This window comes from Bactrocera dorsalis, chromosome 5 (genome assembly GCF_023373825.1).
Source record: "Bactrocera dorsalis isolate Fly_Bdor chromosome 5, ASM2337382v1, whole genome shotgun sequence".
NCBI lineage: Eukaryota > Metazoa > Arthropoda > Insecta > Diptera > Tephritidae > Bactrocera > Bactrocera dorsalis.
In genome coordinates this window covers 37,695,671-37,712,872 of record NC_064307.1, presented here as the reverse complement: position 1 = coordinate 37,712,872, position 17,202 = coordinate 37,695,671, and the positions used below count along the sequence as shown (strand labels likewise).

General features: G+C 37.3%; 2 protein-coding genes across 4 annotated transcripts in view; one reads left to right on the top strand and one right to left on the bottom strand.

The window, feature by feature from the left end:
- The window catches only part of LOC125779046 (kelch-like protein 17), a 134,522-nt gene that overhangs the window by 77,315 nt on the left and 40,005 nt on the right, over positions 1-17,202 (bottom strand). The gene's annotated exons all lie outside the window — the stretch shown is intronic.
- The window catches only part of LOC105230313 (kelch-like protein 17), a 134,882-nt gene that overhangs the window by 90,921 nt on the left and 26,759 nt on the right, over positions 1-17,202 (top strand). Inside the window, exons 2-9 of one of the 3 annotated variants that reach the window (XM_049459459.1) lie at positions 3,494-3,596; positions 3,719-3,897; positions 3,964-4,321; positions 4,398-4,769; positions 4,844-5,142; positions 5,503-5,707; positions 6,121-6,216; positions 6,287-6,965. In XM_049459459.1, coding sequence (XP_049315416.1) covers positions 3,746-3,897; positions 3,964-4,321; positions 4,398-4,769; positions 4,844-5,142; positions 5,503-5,707; positions 6,121-6,216; positions 6,287-6,499 — 1,695 coding nt within the window. In that variant the 5' untranslated portion in view covers positions 3,494-3,596; positions 3,719-3,745 and the 3' untranslated portion in view covers positions 6,500-6,965. Of the gene's footprint in view, positions 1-3,493; positions 3,597-3,718; positions 3,898-3,963; positions 4,322-4,397; positions 4,770-4,843; positions 5,143-5,502; positions 5,708-6,120; positions 6,217-6,286; positions 6,966-17,202 lie in introns of those variants that run through there. The other 2 variants (XM_049459461.1, XM_049459460.1) reach the window with 2 other exon arrangements.

The window sequence follows — 17,202 nt, the reverse complement described above, 5'->3', positions numbered from 1 at the left end:
GTTCTATCACTTACATTCATTTCCCTGCGCCATACGACACGTTCGGACTGGTCTCCACATAAATATTTTTTCATCGAGTTCCTTCACTCTTGTCGTTGATTTCGCCAGGTGCTATCACTTATATTCTCTCAACAAAACACAGAACTCAAAATGGCTGTATCTAAATTTAAATTTAGACAGAAATGTCCTGTGTTTGGCATATATCCGTACAATCTCTCTGAGTCCCAGTTACCTACTTACCAGGATGTTCTTTTGTGTTATCAGTTTGAAAGATTTGGTATAGGGCGACTCCGAGGCGACAACTATGAACCTAGGAGTAAAGAGGTTACAGAAATAGTTGCAAAAAAGGTTGAAAATACTTTCAAAAAGTCATCTATTCCGATAGTTTCACACACCAGAGTTGTACAAATGCTCACCACATACCATAAGAAATTTCTGACTCTTAAAAAAATGTTTTTAAGGAACCCAATAGGTTTGAGCTCTAAAAGAGACGACTTTGTCTCTTCTGCCGGAAAATTATTTGACATTGCTGCTTGTAAATGCATTTATTTTTCTTCTTGCACTTGTCCAAAGGAAAGGAAAGTTCCTATCAATGAACAACCATTTCTCTTGGACCAGAGAACCACAAGAATTGGTCGCATTGGAAGTGTTGATCTACCTGAAACAAAACAGATTACAAAGAAAAATGAACGTAAAGAAAAGCTTTCAAAACGTCATTCAACATCAAGACTTACCAGAAAAGTATCAGCTAGAACACGTGACCATTCAGATCAGCCAGACTGTCATACAGACGACAACAATGTAGGCGCGTCGCACATTGATTCTTTGAAAAACGATGGTGATGATGAATTTTCTCTTCCATCCCAACCAAACCAAACCAAACAAAACACACTAGTATTACAACACACTGCTTTAGCTGCCCAAAGAATTGGAGTAAGTGATAGAGCAGCGGCTTTGATTGTTTCATCGGCTTTTCTGGATGCCAAAAAAGCAGGTTTGATAACAGAGGATCAGGCTAGCTTTGTCACTGACAAATGCAAGATTAGTCGGGCAAAAAAAAGTGTTGGTGTTAAGCTCCAGAACACCGAAAGTATTGACTCCGTATATGGGCTGTATTTTGACGGCCGCAAAGACAATACACTTACACAAGTCAGCGAAGGTGAAAAGTACTACCGTCAAAGAGGACAATATTTCTCTTATAGCGGAACCTGGTTGTCATTACTTTGGCCACGCCACTTCTCCTTCCGGGTCAGCTGAGGATGAGACGCAAGCTATATGGCAACATTTACAAGACAATTCAGTTGATGTGGAACATCTAGAAGTTGTCGGTGCTGATGGCACCAACACGAACACAGGTTGGAAAGGTGGAATCATTCGGAAACTAGAAGAAAGAATAGGTAGGCCATTACAGTGGGTTGTTTGTCTTCTACATTTCAACGAACTTCCATTCCGTGCTCTTTTCGAACACATAGATGGTGTCTCAAAGAGTCCAAATACATTCTCTGGCGACATAGGTAAACTGCTCCCTTATTGTGAGAAGTTGCCTGTTGTCAAATTTGAAAGTTTTCCATCCTGCCAATTACCTTCTGAGGTTATTAATCCGACCCAACTTAGCACAGACCAAGCTTATCTCTATAAAATATCAGAAGCTGTTATTTCCGGTCAATGTTCCTCAGATTTAGCGTCGATGCATCCAGGTAACATGTGCAATTCAACAGAATGCTTTCTTTGCTCTTCCAGAAAGCATTCTCCTTAGTATGATGACTGACGAACGGATAGAAGTCAGAAAGTTGGCCCTTGACCGTCTTCTGGCAGCCAGAGAAACAGAGTCTGACACCATAAATGGAAGAGTTAGATGTAATAAAGTGCCAAAGCTGAATTTCAAAGCTAATACTTATTACGATATGATTAACTGGAAGACTATTACCTTGACTGTTCCACCAGTTCTTTGTTCAGTTTCTAACGAAGAACTCATAAAAGGGCTGTCGGGAGACACTGCAGAGGTATGGAAATTTATTGAATTCCCCTCTCACACCGTGGCAGTCGAGAGAATCGTCAAACTGGTGACAGAGGCATCTTCTAAAGCTATTGGCCCCCAATCTCGTGATCGTTTTATACGATCTACACTGAAATCTAGGCAACAAGTGCCAAAGTTTAGTACAAAATCTGATTTTATCAATAAATTTGACACAGAATCAGACTAAAACAAGCCTGACATATGGTTGGTTGGTTGGGTTGGGCTTGAGAGGAACCCGAAGAGCAGCTACCTCCACGCGGTGGGTTCTGGGTGACCAATACAGGTTAGCTGAGAGCTGCAACAATTTTGACCTTGCGCTGTGGCGCGCCGCCTTTTCGCTCGTATCTCGGGAACGGTTCGTCCTACGGCCATGATCACATACCATTTCGGTAGCAAATGACGTGAGAAATAACTTTTGTTTTATACATTTTGCCATGAGATGCGTATTTCAGGTGCTAGGTAGACAATTTCACGATTTTAGGCGAATTTCCGAAATTTCAAGGCCGAGGTTCGGGTTGAAGATGCAATCCGATCTCAAAACAAAAAGTTGCATTGGAATCAGGAAGTACTAAGGCAACTTTTCCGCACTATTAGAAATACCGAATCGAAAAAATTCCGGAATCGACCCACCCTAGTGTTTGTGTTTGTACTAAGTGCGGACAGTTTCAAATAAGCCAGCTTTGCTCGGGATTTGTGTTTCGGATCATGATCTTCATAGTACCGAAAGTTGTCGGAAATATTTAAATTTGCTCCATTTTGTGGCAAATTTTGTTTCAAAATGTCCAGAAACACACTGTTGATCATAATACTATCGGTAAATTCCAAATTCTCGCGTACAGAAAATGACCACGTCATTCTACTATGTATACGTTGCTTCGTAGATTTTGCGGTTTTACCTCAGCATTTGCTTTTCTCCATACATAGGCTGTTTCCATCCGATCTAAACAAGTTGAACCCTCATCTACAAAAATTTTCGGTATTCCAAAAGCTTTCATTCTTATACGTTATTCGACTTTTAGCATTTATGTGTGGTTTATTTCGGGCTGTGCGGCCATTGAAATCAGTTTCCCTGAACACTTCTTATGGTTTATAAAGAGCCGATTTCTTTTTATTCGTCTGTGAGCTTACATTTCGGTATACGAACATGTTTTTACTTAAAAATTGTAAAGAATAAATAATTTTTGCGTTTTTTTTTTAATTAAAAAAAAAAAATAACCGTAGGCGGGGTGTGTACAATTAATTCGCACGTAACAGAACTACTTATTTTTATTTGAAACGCGGCCGAAAGCCGCCAGTGTAGAAAAGGAATTCCACGCGAAAAACTAATAAATAGTGATTTTGGGTGCAGATTGGAGAAAGAGCTATTTCAAGTATGGCACTTCTACGGAGGTGTCATACATATAAAGCGTAACTAAATACAAAAGCGAGAAATCTTAAGGTTACTAAGACATCTTTTTGTTTACTTTCCACCCTTAGAGGTTCAGGAACGTTCCATTAAAAGCTGCGATAACTACAAATAAAAAACTGCGGTTAGCATAATACCAGACACGGACTTCAACGCGCCACTAAAGTTGCCAAGGTAAGATGACAGTCGTTGATCGGACGCAGATTTAGTGTACACCAGACTACTTGGAAGAAAACTTCCAGGTGCTTTTACTTATTTCAAATATTTTAATCAATATTGTAATTTTTTTATTACAGAAGGAAAGTTAAGTTAAGTAACTAGTAATGGCCACGAGTTCTTCCCAAACACTTGCTCTTCAGAGGAACTCCAGTGAGCAGAACCGTTTCATGGAGAAATTAATGACGAAAATATTTAACTTCTACGACGAGCAGTCTCTGATCGATGTGACATTTAAAGTTTCAAATCCAACGGCTCTGTAAGTATTACTTTGTCCTCAGCTTACATAAAACTATACAGATTAATGTTTAAAATTTTTTTTCAGTGTACCCGCGCATCGTTTGATACTCGCAGCAGCGAGTCCTTACTTCGAGAACCTTTTCAATGGCAATCAAGGCACTAATCCAGTCATCGAGATAAATGATATCGATAGCGATATTTTTGAGCATCTAATAACCTATTGTTACACCGGACAGGCCCTCATTACCGTTAACAATCTCGCTGCCATGCTAAATGCGGCTATCGTTTTACAATTGAACGATGCCCTAAGCAGTATTGTAGACTATCTCATGGCACATATCGATGAATACACTTTACAGGGTGCTTACGCGCTGGAGCGTGAAACGCAATGTGAAGTTCTTAGGCAGAAAATCATCGAATACGAAACACGGAACTTCATGGAGGTGAGTCTAAATATACAAGTAATGTCTCACAATAACGGTACCTGTGTAATTTAAATTTTGTTTCTAATAATACTAGATCAGCCGAAGCGATGAGTTTTTGAATTTTGATGTAGAAAAATTGCAACGTATTCTGGTATCTGACAATTTGAATATAACCCGTGAGGAAGATGCCTTCGATGCCATACAACGCTGGTACAATTACGATGTTCCTGCGCGCCAAGAGCAACTGCCACTTTTAATAGCTTGTCTGCGGCTTACCCAATTCAATGTGGACTTTCTTATGACACACATACAGCCGTTACCTGGATGTGAGCTACTGGCCTTCAAGGCGATATCGTGGATCAGAGAGCCTACAGTACGGCCAATGACAAATATGCGATTTACAGAACCACGTGGTGTCAGTGCTACAAATTGTGGTGAGAAAACAATCCTAGCGCTTTGCTCGGAGGTAAACACACACTTGTGGCTTTTATTCCAAAATGAAAATATTAAATTAATGTACTTACAATATTTTTGGAATAGCTGAATCCCAAGCTGCAGCAATACAACAAAACTGAGGATAAGTGGGAGGAATATGCGAGTATAAAAATCGATTACGAATGGTACAGAACTATTTTGAAGGACGATAATTTATTATTTATTGGCGGTTGGAAAAGGGGTGCCACATTTAACATCGTCCGCAGCTGGAATATACGAAATAAGACATGGCAAAATTTACCCGGTATGATCCAAGCAAGAAGCGAACACTGCGTTGTCGAATTAGATGAGAAAATCTACGCGATTGGTGGTTGTGAGGGTAGAGCTTTGTCGTCGGTGGAAAGGTGAATACATAAAAATCTGTAACGAATTACCTAACGATGGCGATTTTGAGCTTTAACAATTTCAAGTTAACCTTAAGCTTAACGGTGATAGAACGTTAGACTAGATGTGTTAAGGTAGTATGGGTGGTAAACAAAATAAGGTTCTTCGCCATAAAAAAGGAGTGAATTCAGTGAAAAGTTATGATCTGATTGAATCTGACTTTAGAAAACTCTAACACTTTGACATTGCCAACGACTAATTTAGAATAAATCTAAGTTTTTTTAACAGACTATGCAACGTGGTGAAATGTCACTTTTGACGCTTCAGGTTATTGATATAAATACATACATTCTTTTTCATTGCTTTTTGTTTGTTTCCAGATATACGACTTCCGGTGGTTGGAAGTTGGTGAACAGCTTAATTGTTGAACGATATAACGCCAGTGCAGTGACATTAAATGGTAAAATTTACGCAATGGGCGGTTATAAAGGCTATGAGCAACTAAAATCCGTCGAATGCTACAATCCGGATTCGAATACTTGGACTTTTTGCGCGGATATGAAAATATGTCACAGTTCACCTGGTGTAAGTTAGATTAGAATATAATTATTAATATTAGTAGAACGTTCATCAAGTCATGATTTGGTACAATGAGGAAGAGTCGAAGAACGGTATATGAAGGCTTTACCTAAGTGTTTAAATATTAACATTCGCTTCCTGGGTTTTCTTTTACTGTAGACCAATGAACGTAATCGGAATTTTATTCCGTCTAGGATTTCCAAGTTTATTTGTGAAATGCGTACTACAGCTGTAATAAGAGATTCCATTTGATTTCACCGTTGCAGCCTTCCCCAATGTTTTCAAAACCAGCAAAAGTAATTCCGCTTCAATAAAAATGACCGAAATTGTCTAATTGAAAATAGCCACTGATTTATTTAGTCGCCCTCTTAACTCTTATAAAATTAAATAACTGTTAATTGCTACTTTTTATATTACAGGTAGCAGCACAGGCAGCAGCACATAAAGGTCACATTTATGTTTTAAGCCGTAGCGGTGCTGAACGTTACGATCCTCAGCAAAACACGTGGTCACAGGTACATATATGGAGTTGATTTACGCCAATTGCTTTAGGTCAAACTGAATATTCTTGAAAACATTTCGCAGATTTGCTCTTTGGAAGTTGGCGATGGTTTGATGACTTGCGTATCGCTAAACAATGAACTATGGGCTATTGGTGGCGAGTCTAATTCTGCTGACAACTCATGTGTATCAGTCTTTGATGAAGAAAATTTCTGTTGGGTAGAAAGGTGCTCATTACCTAAAAGTGATGTGTATAACGGTTTTGTTGTGCCTGAATCCTTACTGTCGTCGATGTGAATAAGTAATGTACTTATTATTCCGATTTTGGATTTAACAAGTTCTTTTAAAATAAATTATTTTATAAAAATAATATAAAACTTCACTATTGTCATACAAAAATAATTATTTTGGAATCAAGGAATGGTGCTAAGCGTACTTGAACTGAATGTTAAGAATTCGTAATATGAGACCAATTCTAAAATCGGTTGAATCCACCAGTTTGAAGACCACTGGTAGAATAAATATGTATTTGCATATTAACGAAAAATATGAAAGAGAGTAAGAGAGGAGCAGCTTAAGAGTGCTTTAATAACAATCACAGTTGCGATAATAATAGAAAAGTGAAAAAATAACATTAAATGAAAATAAAAGTAATAGAAATATTTCTAGATTTTTATGTAGAATTGAAGACAATTACTTAGAACAGCACAAAAAAGAGAAAATAAAGCTCAGAACTCAGCGAAACACAGAAGATTCACGAAAATAGCAATTATAAAGCTAAAAATAATGTTTGGTTTCAAATATATACATAAAGAGAAAGTAAATCTTGTTTTCAATTACAACAACTGTCTTTTTTAATTTTTCATATATTTTTTTCTTTTTTTTATTTCGATTGTTTTCTTTCTGTTTTTTAAATACTTTTATTATTTAGTTTCATTTTCTTAATTATATTTATGAAATTGTTTGTTTTTGTGATTATTTAATTGGTGTTATTAATTTTGCAACGAGTTGCTGCAGACTATTATAGTTTTGTTCACCTAACCTATAAATATATATATAATAACAATACTATTAAATGATCATATACATATATATATATATATATAAATGGTCAGCATGACGAGAAAAGTTAAAATCCGCGTGACTGCTTGTCTGTCCATCCGTCCGTCCGTGCAAGCTGTAACTTCTGAAAAAATCGTTGAAACTTGATATTCAGGTTCCAAAGTACAAAAAAAAAGGAGATGGGCGTAATCGGACCACTACCACGCCCTCAAATCGCCATTAACCGAAAAGATATAAAGTTCTATAACAAAGCACTAAATTAAGATATAAAGCTGTAATTTGGCAAAGAGGATCGCAGTGGCTAGGGGCATTTGTGGGAAATTTTTTTTTGAAAAAGTGGACCTGGCCCCGCCCTCTAACAATTTTAATATAAATCTCCTAAACCATTTAAGCTACTACAACCAAATTTGCTGAGTATAAATCTTATGAGAACTTCTACCGACAGTGTGAAAATGGATGAAATCGGAGGATTAGCCCGCTCACTCCCCATATAACGGTACAGTTCAAAGCTATTAAGAGCGTGATAAATCAATAACTAAATGCGTCAGAAACGTAAAAATTTGCCACCGGGATGGTATGAAAGGTCTTTATTGGTGCGAAAATTGTACGATGGGCGTGGCACCGCCCACTTTTTGATAAATTCCTATATCTCGGGACCCGACCAACCGATTTCGACAAAGTTTAGTATGTGGCATTCTACTTACAATCATATGTTACATTGTGAAAATGCACGAAATCGATGAATAACCACGCCTACTTTCCATATAGCACAATTAAAATTCCACTTAATTCTTTCAGTTTCCAGTACATAAATCAAAAAGAAATTAATATAACGGGATCTTTAGTGTGTGCCCTATGACAAAAATTATTTAAATCCAATAAAAAATTGTTTAAGCCTTTAGGTACCGAATGTTTAGACCCCGGTACCTGTAGTTGACTTTTGATCGAAAATGTTGGTGAGTGTTATGTATATATAATTGAAATGAAGGGATAATCCTTCTCATATAATGACATGTTCGTATGTCAAAAATAGGTTGAATCAGACCAATATTTCTCTTAACCGCCATATACTTAATATAAAGATTTTCGATCCTTTGGGGACCCTGTGCCGCATATATCGACCAATATGTAATTTATTCCAATGAAAATAAGGGAGTGTATCTTTAAGTCTGAAATAGATAAATTTGGCCGAAAACTTGACCTAGCTCCTATTTATATAACTAATACCAGGATTTTCGAACATACCGCTGACTTTATTTGTATAATTGGTTTGATTCTTGGAAGTTGCAAGAGTATAAATGTTCGGTAGCACCCAAACATTGCCCTTCCTTACTTGTTATTTTTATACTCTCGCAACAAAGTTGCTAAGGAGAGTATTATAGTTTTGTTCACATAACGGTTGTTTGTAAGTCCTAAAACCAAAAGAGTCAGATATAGGGTTATATATACCAAAGTGATCAGGGTGACGAGTAGAGATGAAATCCGGATGTCTGTCTGTCTGTCCGTCCGTCCGTGCAGCTGTAAAAATTGAGATATCATGATGAAACTTGGTACACGTATTTCTTGGCTCCATAAGAAGGTTAAGTTCGAAGGTCATGTTCGAAGAAAATCGGCCCACTGCCACGCCCACAAAATGGCGGAAACCGAAAACCTATAAAGTGTCATAACTAAGCCATTAATAAAGATATTAAAGTAAAATTTGGCGCAAAGGATCGCATGAGGGGGGCGGGGGGCATATTTGAACGTAATTTTTTTGGAAAAGTGGGCGTGGCCCCGCTCCCTACTAAGTTTTTTGTACATATCTCGGAAACTAGTATAGCTATGTCAACCAAACTCTATAGAGTCGTTTCCTTCAGGCATTTCCATATACAGTTCAAAAATGGAAGAAATTGGATAATAACCACGCCCACCTCCCATACAAAGGTTATGTTGAAAATCACTAAAAGTGCGTTAACCGACTAACAAAAAACGTCAGAAACACTAAATTTTACGGAAGAAATGGCAGAAGAAAGCTGCACCCAGGCTTTTTTTTAAATTGAAAATGGGCGTGGCGTCGCCCACTTATGGACCCAAAACCATATCTCAGGAACTACTAATCAAATTAATTTTACAGCAAAATAAAAAAATATGTAAATGACGGATAATGAAATCTCGATTATCACTTTATCGGTGACACCCGTACTTAGCCCTTCCTTACTTGTTTTATTTGTATTTACTACGCAAATTACCATCTTAAAGTTATTGGCTCACTTTTGATTTGTTTATTTAACTTAGGACAAACATAAAGCAAAGATTTTAAAAGAGTTTCTAATTGAGTTAAGGCAGAAAATTGTCTCTGCTTACATATTCGCAAATACCTTTATTAAAATGTAACAAATGATACCCTCTTTACTATTAACGATAATTTGGGTGCATTGAAGCTATGAAGCCCATTACAGGTGCAACTTCTACTGGTATAAAAGGAAAAAATCCCTTATATTGACTTTTGTCAGTCAGTTTGTACATCTTATATCGGCTTTTCAGACAAATGAGCGAATTCCTGGAGTGAAAAGGTCACATGCAAGGTTTCACTTGGATGTCTTTAAAACTGAAGAATTAGCTCTTGTAAGGGTGTTCATTAATCTAAGTATGTATGGAAACAAATTTATTAATTACCATTTGGAGAAAAAAAATTTATTCGCGGCTATAACAAATAAGCTCGTGAATTTCCTATCGATTAATTTATTATTCCGGCGTAGGCGTCTTTTTTTTGATGTCCACGCATGCATATATAAAAGAGTACATATGTATAGCATATGTCATAGGTGTCCTTTTTTTACGAAAACAGTGACGGTCAGTTCAACTGACTGACTGACTCAGTTGTCAAGTAAGTTGTTCGCCACGACGAATTTCCGCAGAAATGATTTCATCAATTTGATCTGGTGTAACCACCATCCACCATTCAAAGAAGATGTGTGCGTGGGGCAAACCTCTTTTTTGCAACTCAACAGAGTACATCCAGCATCTGACTGCACCATACTTGTATATACATACGTTGCTTCAAGATAAAGTCCATCAAACATCGTAGCTGTTGTTTGAAAAGTCTTGCTGTATTATCGTGATGATCGCTGATTGACAGCGATCCATAATTCCACACATATGTCATCGCATCCTGGAAGTCTCATGTAGTTCATGTGTCTTGGGCTGCCATACGTTGATGGCAAAAAAAACGCCGACCGATATTTGCACTATGTCTTCGTTGCTTCGTTACAAATTTCAATCTGTAATTGATCACTTCGTTTGAAACACACATAAAGTTTTCACTGAATAATTTTCAATAATTTTTCCAGAATAAAAAAGTAAGCGACCGAAATTGAACGATTCAAATAATTTACAAATCAAAATATTGAAAAACAAAACAAAAAAGAATTGTATGAAAAGTCACTTTTTGGAAATTTTCAATTTTTCGACTTTTCCTTATGAAAAGTATATGGTTTTTTTTATATCTAACCCTTTCCAGATCCACAGCGAACATCTTCTGATTTCATGAAGATTGGTTCCGCCGTTCTCGAGCGTTAGCGTTACTAACAAACAAACAATCATTTTTACTTACATATGTACATATGTATGTATGTATGTATGTATATATATACAAAATAAAACGTTTGTATGGGAAAAAGAAAAGGGCTGTTTCTAGGAGTTTTCCGGCAACTTTCGTAATTTTTTCTTACATAAGAACCTTCTCCTAATAATAACAAATACAACACACAAAAAAATCAGCCAAATCGGTTCAGCCATTCACGCGTGATGCCGTGACAACGAAAACGGTTTCATTTTTATATATAAGAAGAAGATAAAAAAGTAATAATTTCAGTAATGAGTACTTCCTCCTTTGTTAGTAAAAACTTCGTATATCCGGTCATTAATAGAATGATACAGGGAATCTAAGTAGCTCAAGGAAATCTCCCTCCAATCATGTTTAATAGCTGCAGTTAATGTTTCCTTATCTCCGTATTGCTTTCCCCCTTCGTATATCTTCCGAGTTAGCCAGCCCCAAACATTTTCGATTATGTTAAGATCTGGAGAATATGGTGGCCAGGTCATGACATTAATGTTTTGACTCGAAATAAACGACTTTACTACTCGGGCGTTATGAATAGGTGCATTGTTTTGTTGAAAAATCCAAGGAAATGGTCCAAGCAGATGTCTTAATTGTGGAAAGACGAACACTAATAATGTTTTGGAGAGAGCGCCGTTCATCTTCTGATTTATAAACACCAAGTCAATTGTTCCATAAAACGTGATGGCACCCCACACCATGACTCCACTTTCTCGGCTGGGGTGGCGACTTAAATATAACTCATCTTTCCGCAAATCGTGATGATAGTATTAAAAGCCATCAGGGCCATCTAAATTAAAACGTTTTCATCAGTAAAGACCACTGAATGCCAATTATTAAGTCGAGTGCCAGATTGAACAGCCCACGTCATGTATTCTTTCCCGAATCGAAGCCGTTTTTCTTTGCGTAGTTCATTTAGAGGGGATTTTTTCTTGATATTTAAACGCTTTAGGTGTTTCGCATTTCTGATTGTACGCTGAACTGTTCAAAGGCTTGCTTTTACTCCGGCTAATTCCTTAACCGTAGCAACAGACTTAGTCGAATTTGAAGCAATTCTAACAATTTTGCACGTTTCCAATAAGCTCAGAATAGTAGCTTTTCCCATTATTACTTTAAATGTAGATCGAAAACAATGTATTTGTTTATTTTTAATATTGTACTTTCTCAATAGAAAAAACTGCACTTGTTTACGCAAGACAAAGAAATGTTTAATGTACAGTTATTTTTTCGCAAAGCAACCAACTATGAGCAAATATTTTTCGGACAAGATTCGAACTTTGAGAAGAAAAGCATTTTGCACAATAAGAACAAGCATGATTATAAATATAACAATTTATTAAAAAAAACGTTCGTGCGTCTAACCTAAGACCAGCAGTGTATCGATTTTCCAGAGCAGAGGACAGAAATTAGAATATTCAATTGGTGCCTAAGAGAAACTATAGTGAAAGCGTTATATTGCAATCACATCTGCTACAAAATTATTTATATAATGAGAATAGTTTAGCTGGTACTTCACTCTACTATTACTATATTTTAAAAACTGGACAAGCAATATGTCGTAAATAAAGATAATATGAACCATTTCTTCTTATTCAATGTACTTTGGCGGATTTGTGCAGATAAAATAAAATAAGTACAAACATATTAGCCATAGGCTTATTTCACAAAAATCGAACACCTATTTATAGACAAATTAAATATTTTTTAATACAATGTTAAGCTCTTTAACACCGAAAGCTTAAAGAGTCTTTATCAAATTCATTAACGAAATCTATTTGGAAAACAACAAATTCTTGTTAAAAAGTTTTTTTAATTTTACATGAAGTAATAAATCATAGCCAATGAAAAAGTTGCTTTCTCGCTTAAGTATTTACAGGAATGCCAAAAATAAAGTTGCAACTGACAGGCAAAGTTAAAAAATTATGTTTACCTATTTTTCAAGCCAATGCGGCACATGCACCCGAACACTGGAAAACGGAGCGTGTCAGCTTAAAGTGACAACAAAGTGTGACAACAGCTAAAAGAAAGGAAAATGACAAGATAGAAAAAACGAAATACTTGTGTGTATGTATGTAGAAAAGATAATCGTGATAATGGAAACTGCTCAAGCACTTGAAAGTGTGGGATACCAACGCCACTGGGATTGTGTCAATCCCAAGAGTAATCATGCTGAAGAAAAAAGATAATGACAATGTTTTTTCCGCATTTCCACAGCAAACGTCCTCCATGAGTTTTAGGATAGTCGAATGAAATCATTTGTTGAAGTTAAATGTGTTCTTGATTTATTTGCTTCAAAGACCGAAAATTTGTTTCTTTTGGATTGGCGTTAAGTGACGGCGAAAAAGAAACAACATTGTTTTCTTGTTTCTGAGAAGAAATCGCACACTTTCGTCTCCGAAAATAAGGAGAGTATGAAAATCGATTTAAGTTCCTTAAGACTATTTAAATCCCTTTGAATGGATCAACGATATGTAACTCTTCATTTATTTTTATAAATAAGTAAGTTGTTTTAAATGGTTTGCAATATGTTCATCAATTTGTTGATGCATATCTCAAGCTTTAGTGTAGTCAAGAGGCACATTAAGACTGCAAATAGAAAATATCATTACGACTTTCGCTGATACTAAAAGTTTGAAGTCGACTATGTTCTATAAATAAGATACACGGATATTATACCATCATTCTTGATAAGATTTACGAGCTACAAAAATATGTCAGACACATTGCATCACTCTTTCGTTTAAGTGCTTAATAAAAGCGACCATTTCCTTCCTGCTGACTAAGCAGCCATAACTGACGTTTTATTTTTAATCATCATCCCATCAACTAAGATTTGGAGTAATATATGTGAAGGCTGTTTATTCCGCCACCAGCTGTAACCAAACTAGGTTAACAGTTTGACATTAGCTTGAATATGAGGATTCTCAAGGTCAGGGCTAAACACCCAGTAGCAGAATGATTAATCTCTTCAGAGATTGTAATTGTGAATGTATGCAATGCGTATGCCATACATTACTTTCTCTCATCAAAATCAAATGCAAAACCTGAAAACATACAGTTTTCAATAATATAATAAAAGCTCCATATTTGTATTGCTATCTTCTTATCGACAATTAAAGTTGAGCTAGTGTCTAATACGTGGCTAGAAAATGGAATCTACTAGCCTTTTGAACTCTGCTCATCACAAGCAATTTGCACTAATAAACAGAAAAATCTTTCATGTCCAAAGTGATACAAAGTTGAAGTAATTGCAAGGCTGTATTAGTCTAGTTAGAAACCCTTGTTAAAATTTTACGAGCACTTTTAGGAAAGGATGTATATTGGTTTTAGTTAAGTGGGCTCAAATAGCAATAATCTTTATTATAGGGATACTAAAATTGATTTAAATTCAATTCGAAATACGACTCATCTAAATGCCCTTGGAATCATAACCACTTTTGTAGGAAACATTACAATCTTGTCCATATGTAGGTATATTAAGGTAGGTCAAAAGAGATGAACACTTTTTCATGTCTGGTACTCTGAAAAACAGTATCTTACTCTAAGAAAGTATCTCCAAGTACGAATTCTTAGTTTTAGCGAGAAATATCTTACACTTTTTTAATATTTTCTTACTATCAGACAGAAAAACTCATATCTCGCTTCCAACTCGCTGCCAAAAATATCTCAGTTCATAGATTTTAATGGAAACTGAATGCTCTACAAAAAAGTTTTGAATGATTTTTCATAAACCTAACCTTTTAAAAGATATTAATAGATGAAGTTTGTAAATTTTATGGTAAAATATTTTTTCTTAAAAATGTTATACAAAAATATCTTTTTAAATTGCAAATCTCATAGTTTTGTACGAAATTTACTGCTGAACACAAAAGTATTCATTTAGCATCTTGGATTCCAATCCAAAACTTTTCACCCTACAAAAACGGTCTTAACAATTTTTTTCATATAAGCCATCATTCAAGTGATTAATGCATTCTGTTGCTCATACGACATGGTGTACTATATGAAGACAGTACATTCTACGCATAATTTTAACAACGTGCAACTTTTAAAACAATGTTTTTTATGAAAATGAGCGGAAATATTACATAGAAGCTGAAATATCGGAATCTATTTCTTAAAAGGAATTTTTTGTATATGTGTTGGGTGTTTACATAATATTTTACTTTTCAATTGCCTACTCAGTCCGAAGTAGCACCTGTTGGCAAGAGTAATCCTGCGTTGGATTTCCAGGCTGACATTGTTGGTGGTGTTTACGCTGGTTCCAAGATAGACGAAATTATCTACAACTTCAAAGTTATGACTGTCAACAGTGACGTGAGAGCCAAGACGCGAGTGCGACGACTGTTTGTTTGATGACAGGAGATATTTCGTCTTGCCCGCGTTCACTGCCAGACCCATTTGCGTTGCTTCCTTGTTCAGTCTGGAGAGAGCAGAACTAACGGCGCGGGTGTTGAGACCGATGATATCAATATCATCGGCTGTCTCAATTCCGTTGGCTGGCGAATTTAATTGTGTCATTGAATGCCCATATATGCGCACATACATTTCGTACACGTGCATACGGTAACAAATACAAGAGCAATAACAACAACAGCAATTTATTTCTATAAAGAAAAGGTTATTACAAATATGCAATGATCTGCAAGATCAACTTACCGCAGTGTCTCAGCCTATCTCTTCGGCGTTCGGAAATTGAGTGAATTATAATCGGAGTTCCAACAGTATGGACACCGAAAGCGAACGTCGGGAGTAAAGGACACTGCGATAATTCACAATAATGTGCTTAAACTAATAATTCACAGTGATCCTTAAACTATTAAAACTATTAACTATAAATTCGTTACAAATAATCGCCGTTTTGTTACATCGGCATACGCCAGCAGCTGTACACTCTTATAAAAGATTGTACCTGCTCGATTCAGTTCTGCAGCTCTAATAATTTTTTCCAGCAGCAGATTGAAAAAGTCGCACGATAGGGAGTCGCCTTGTCTGAAACCTCGTTTGGTATCGAACGGCTCGGAGAGGTCCTTCCCGATCCTGACGGAGCTTTTCGTGTTGCTCAACGTCAGTTTACACAGCCGTATTAGTTTTGCGGGGATACCAAATTCAGACATCGCGGCATAAAGGCAGCTCCTTTTCGTGCTGTCGAAAGCAGCTTTGAAATCGACGAAGAGGTGGTGTGTGACGATTCTCCTTTCACGGGTCTTTTCCAAGATTTGGCGCATGGTGAATATCTGGTCGGTTGTTGATTTGCCAGGTCTAAGGCCACACTGATAAGGTCCAAACAGTTTGTTGACGGTGGGCTTTAATCTTTCACACAATACGCTCGATAGAACCTTATATGCGATGTTGAGGAGGCTAATCCCACGGCAGTTGGCGCAGACTGTGGGGTCTCCTTTTTTATGGATTGGGCATAGCACACTTAGATTCCAATCGTTGGGTATGTTTTCATCCGACCATATTTTACAAAGAAGCTGATGCATGCGCCTTATCAGTTCTTCGCCGCCGTGTTTGAATAGCTCCGCCGGCAATCCGTCGGCCCCTGCCGCTTTGTTGTTCTTCAGGCGGGCAATCGCTATTCGAACTTCTTCATGGCTGGGTAATGGAACGTCTGCTCCATCGTCATCGTTTGGGGAATCGGGTTCGCCTTCTCCTGGTGTTATGCGTTCACTGCCATTCAGCAGGCTGGAGAAGTGTTCCCTCCATAATCTAGGTATGCTCTGAGCATCGGTGGCTAGATCACCTTTGGGGGTTCTACAGGAGTATGCTCCGGTCTTGAAACCTTCTGTAAGCCGCCGCATTTTTTCGTAGAATTTTCGACCGTTACCCCTGTTGGCCAGCTTATCAAGCTCTTCGTACTCACGCATTCCGGCCTCTTTATTCTTCTGTCTGCAAATGCGTCTCGCTTTCCTCTTCAACTCTCGGTATCTATCCCATCCCGAACGTGTTGTGGTCGATCGTAACGTTGCGGGGTAGGCAGCCTGTTTTCTCTCCGCTGCGACACGGCACTCGTCGTCGTACCAGCTGTTCTTTTGCACTTTCCGAAAACCAATGCTTTCCGTTGCAGCTGTACGTAAGGAGTTTGAAATGCCGTCCCACAGTTCCGCTATACCGAGTTGTTGACGAGTGCTCTCAGAGAGAAGGAGTGCAAGACGCGTAGAGAATCGTTCGGCTGTCTGTTGTCATTGCAGCTTCTCGACGTCGAACCTTCCTTGTGTTTGTTTGCGTGCGTCTTTTGCTGCACAGAGGCGGGTGCGAATTTTGGCTGCAATAAGATAGTGGTCCGAGTCAATGTTAGGACCTCGGAGCGCACGCACATCTAGAACACTGGAGACGT